General features: G+C 59.9%; 1 protein-coding gene across 1 annotated transcript; it reads left to right on the top strand.

Annotated features, from left to right (window-relative positions):
* Window positions 1-212: 212 nt before the first annotated feature.
* On the top strand, window positions 213-3,907 carry ETH_00034855 (uncharacterized protein; the record flags this gene model as incomplete). Its single annotated transcript, XM_013375881.1, has 6 exons — window positions 213-1,919; window positions 2,149-2,282; window positions 2,482-2,582; window positions 2,810-2,888; window positions 3,092-3,200; window positions 3,668-3,907. The coding sequence occupies 6 exons, from the start codon at window positions 213-215 to the stop codon at window positions 3,905-3,907; spliced, it is 2,370 nt and encodes a 789-aa protein (XP_013231335.1).
* Between the last annotated feature and the right edge of the window lie 875 nt (window positions 3,908-4,782).

Below are 4,782 nucleotides of genomic sequence, written 5' to 3'. Positions count from 1 at the left end.
CTGGGGGCCCCCAAACCCTCCTTCAGCAGCAACACAAAAGCTGGGGGCCCCCAGGGGCCCCTGTGTGCCTCCTGCTGACGCCAGTGGGGGCCCCTGGCTCCCTCCGGCCTCTTACCTTGCCTCCCTGCAGCAGTGCTGCCTCCCGCGCGAATCAAAGCAGCAGCAGTAACAGCAGCAGCAGCAACAGCAGCAGCAGCAGCAGCAGCAGCGGAATGGGGAAGTCGCGGGCTGGCGGCTCCAACGCGCGTCGAGGCCCCGCAGGGTCTTCTGCTGCTTCTGGGGAGCTTCCTCAGGAAAGTCCCCAGAGGGGCCCCCCGGGGGCCCCCCCTGGGGCCCCCCTGGGGCCGCCCCCGGGGGCCCCCCCGAGGTCCCCCACTGGGGCCCCCGCAGGGGCCCCCCCCGCAGCGGGTCCCCCCACTGGGGGCCCCCCAGAGGGTCTTGAGGGGGGGGCCCCCCTCAAGTGCGAGGCCCCTTCTTTGCCCTCTCCTGGACCCTCTTTTGAGGCCCTTAGCCCTGGAGAGTCCTCAGAGGCAGCAGGGGGGGCCCCCCAGTCTGCAGCACTGTACCCTGGGGCCTCCCCCCAACCCCCTGCTTCGGGGGCCCCTTCCCTCCCCGGGGGGGCCCCCAGGGGCGCCTCCAAGCCTTCTCGGCGGGGTCCCACAGGGGCCGCTGCAGCGGGATCGTCTCCAGCAGCAGCAGCAGCAGCTGAGGCTGCGGGGTTCCCACAGGGGGCCCCCTTGGGGGGCCCCCAAGGGGGCCCCACAGGGGTGGGCCCCACAGGGGGGGCCCCCTCCGGGGCTTTGGAGAAGTCCCCGGGGCCTCCTCCCGGGCCGTCTACAGGGGCCCCATGGGCCCCTGTCGAGGGTGAGGGGCCCCCCGCTGGGGGCCCGTGCGGGGCCCCGGGGGCCCCCTTCCCGCAGGGGGCCCCCCGGGGCTCGGGGGCCCCTCGCTGCGGGGCGCCCGCGAAGTCCCGCCGCAGCGGGTCTTCTGGGGGCCCCTCTGGGGGCCCCCCAAAGAGTGCCGTGCGGAAGGCCTCCTTGGGTTCCTCCGTGGGTCCCGGTGCTGCCGCTGCCGCTGCTGCTGCTGCTGCTGCTGCATGCGTGGGGGCCCCCCCTGGCTCTTGGGGCCCCCCTCCCGGACCTATGGGCCCCCCCCCTCCCGCCTCAGCAGCCCCCCCGCCATCCCCTGGAAGCCCTCGCCCTTTGCCCCCGCCCCTGGGGGTCCCCCCGGGGCCCCCCGGGGGCCCCCCTCCCGGGGGCCCCCGGGGGCCCCCCTGGGGCCCCCCCCCCGGGGGGCCCCCGGGGGCCCCCGGGGGGCCCCCCGGAGCCTGCATGCAGGCGTGGGAAGTGGCTGAAGAGCTGGAACACCTGGCTGCTGTGCGGCGCGCGTTTGCTTTGTATGAAGCGGATTGTTTGTGTGATGTTGCAAGAATTGAAAAGTACCTTTTTGCACTAAGTGCTGAAGACCTGGAGCTGCTGGGGCCCCCCTCTCCCGGGGAAAGAGTAGCAGCAATTAAGAGGGCCGTTGCTGTCAACCAGCAGTTCATAGACTTTATGCTGCTGGCTGCTGCGTCCGTGGGGCCCTGCACGCCCAGGGAGCACTCCGACGCGGAGCAGCAGCAGCAGCAGCAGCAGCAGCAGCAGCAGCAGCGGGGGCCGGCGCAGGGGCTGGGGAGGCAGCAGCAGGGCGCCAGGCAGCACCCCAAACAGGGAAAGGCGCAGCAGCCCACCAAGAAAAGGAGGCGCAAGAAGCAGCAGCAGCAGAGGATGCTCGAGCAGCAGCAGCAGCAGCAGCAGCAAAGCGCCAGAGACGAACAGTGCGGCGGCTGCAGCAGCAGCAGCAGCAAAGTCGACTGCCGCCGCTTGCTGCTCGAGGCCGAACAGGAGGACCAAGAAAAACTCACACGAAATCTAAGCAAGGTCCGCTCCTGCTGCTGCTGCTGCTGCTGCTGCGACGCAACTGCTGCTGCTGCTGCGTAGCAGCTGCTGCTGCTGCTGCGTACAAACCGCCGTGGCGTTGCTGGCAGCAGCGATCCCTACCCGCACCCTCCTATGCAGATTTCGCTTGCTGCTACCGCTGCTGCTGCTGCCACCGCTGCTGCTGCTGCTGCTGCTGCTACCGCTGCTGCTGCTGCTGCTGCTGCTGCAGGTGCGCAGCACTTTGCGGCAGTTCGTGCGGGACTGGGCAGAAGAAGGCGCCGAAGAAAGAGAAGCAGCTTATGGGCCCCTTTTGAGGGCCCTCGAGGAACACCTGCCCATAACCCCGGGCAAAGACCCCCCGAGGTAGGGTTTAGGGTTTAGGGTTTAGGGTTTAGCGTTTAGGGTTTAGGGTTTGGGGTTTAGGGGCTTGGGTGTGGGGACGGAGGCCGTTGGGAGGCGCTGGAAAGAGCCTCTTGCCAATATGGCAAGCGAGACTGTGGGGCCAGGACTTGGGGTTTAGGGTTTAGGGTTTAGGGTTTAGGGTTTAGGGTTTCGCGCGCAGGGTCTTGTGTCCTGGCTCGGGTTTGGGCCGGCTGCCTTTCGAAGTTATGAGAAAGGGCTATGCTTGCCAAGGAAACGAGTTTTCCCACTTCATGCTCATAGGTTGGCCCCAAACCCTAAACCCTAAACCCTAAACCCTAAACCCTAAACCCTAAACCCCTGGCGGTGCGCTTGGCGCCACCAGTTTCCGCAAACCCTAAACCCTAAGTAGGCCTTCGAGTTGGCGCCAGCGGGCAGCGAACTTCTGCCCGTCGTCTGCTGCACCAAACCCTTATTGCTGCTGCTGCTGCTGCTGCTGCTGCTGCTGCTGCTGCTGCTGCTGCTGCTAGGGTCTGACTTTTTGTTGAACTCTCGCTTGACCCCGAAGTCTTTGCCGCTGCAGCCGTACTGTCTCTCGACATCCAACAGGTGCAGTTTTAAAAACTATTTTGTTTTATTCTATTTTAATTTTATTTTATTCTTTTTATTTAAAATTTAAAAACGAACGGACTAGTAAAGCAAACTTGGCGAGTTCGTTTTTGAGAATGAAATTAAATGAAAAAAAGGAATAAATGAACTATTATTTTATTTTAATTTTGTTTCATTTTATTTTTATTTTATTTTAATTTCAGGAGATCTCAAACTGACCACCTCGATGTTGTTTGGGTCCCCGATGTGGCCCCCAGCGAACATGTGGGGCCTTCTGCAGACTTCTCCATGTGCGCAGGAGAATTCGTCGAGGTGCGAGGGTTTAGGGTTTAGGGTTTAGGGTTTAGGGTTTGGGGTTAGGGTTTAGGGTTTATAGGCGGGGGTTTAGGGTTTGGGGTTTAGGGGTTAGGGTTTAGGGTTTAGCGGTTAAGGGTTAGGAGTTAGGGGTTAGGGTTTAGGGTTTAGGGTTCAGGGTTTGGAGGGCCCATGCCGACGGTGTGCATACATCTATGCATGTTAAGTCTGCTGCTTCTGCGGTGTACATACACCCGATTATATGTCGATTCTGCTGCTTCTGCGGTGTACATACACCTCGCTGACAGTTGATTTTGCTGCTTCTGCTGTGTACATACACCTCAGTGCATGTCAGTTGCATGGCTTGTGGGGTGTAGGTACACCCCAGTGCACGTTAGCTGCATGGCTCGTGGGGTGTACGTACACCTGAGAGCTAGGGAAAAGGCGCGTTTTTTGGAGTGTCTGTACACCGTGTGGCGGGGCAGGTGTACGGGAGCCCCTCGACTTCTTTGCCTTCTTCTTCGAGGGTTTTTGACGGAGTTTTGACTTCTTTCTTTTTGGACACTGCGCGCAATGTGCTGCTGTACATCAAAACCATTGCCCGCATTGTGAGGCCCCAGGGCCTCTGGGCCAACGTGGGGCCCCTCCTCTACCACTACGCAGAAATGCCCCACGAAATGAGCGTCGAGTTCTCCGCAGAAGAAGTCCTCGCAGGCAAACCCTAAACCCTAAACCCTAAACCCTAAACCCTGGATGCAGTCGCCCTAAACCCGCACACGTAAACACGCAAGCCCCTCCTCTACCACTACGCAGAAATGCCCCACGAAATGAGCGTCGAGTTCTCCGCAGAAGAAGTCCTCGCAGGCAAACCCTAAACCCTAAACCCTAAACCCCGAAGCATAATCTCCCTAAACCCTAAACCCGCAAACATAAACCTGGACTCCTAATCCCGAAACCCGGAACCTCTAAACCCTAAACCCTAAACCCAGAAACTGAAACGCTCAACTTGATATCCTAAAACCCAAACCCTCATCCCGAAACGGTAAACCCTAAACGTGGAATAGTAAACCATAATCGCTAAACCCTAAACCCAGAACCCGGAACTCACAATTCTCAAATCGGGAAGCCTAGACCCTAAACCCTCGACTCTAAACCCTAAACCCTAAAACTTTAACTCTAGTGGTTGCCTTTGGCCCGAAATGCGGAAACCTGGGGGTAGGGCTATCGGCACTTTGCGCTAGAATGGGGTCTTTAGTGTTTAAACCCTAAACCCGAGAAGAGGGAGTTTCGGAACTAAACCCTAAACCCTAGAAGAGGGAATTTCGGCAGCAAACCCTTGAGCGAATGCCGCGAGAACGCAGGACTCCAGGGTGAGGGTTTAGGGTTTAGGGTTTAGGGTTTAGGGTTTACGCGCAGTGGTGAAGAATTGGTTCAATTTGATTAAGGTTGAATGGCGGGACTGCTACTACACCTCGAATCGCAAGTCAATGATGCAGGTCAGCAAATAACGCAAACCCTAAACCCTAAACCCTCAACAGGGCGTGCAAGCACTTGCCCTGCGTGCGTGCACATTTCAAGCCCTAAACCCCAAACCCTAAAC

The sequence above is a fragment of the Eimeria tenella genome, genomic scaffold (genome assembly GCF_000499545.2).
Source record: "Eimeria tenella Houghton genomic scaffold, Eth_scaff30, whole genome shotgun sequence".
NCBI lineage: Eukaryota > Apicomplexa > Conoidasida > Eucoccidiorida > Eimeriidae > Eimeria > Eimeria tenella.
The sequence above is the reverse complement of the archived record's forward strand: the minus strand, read 5'-3'. Positions and strand labels throughout refer to the sequence as shown.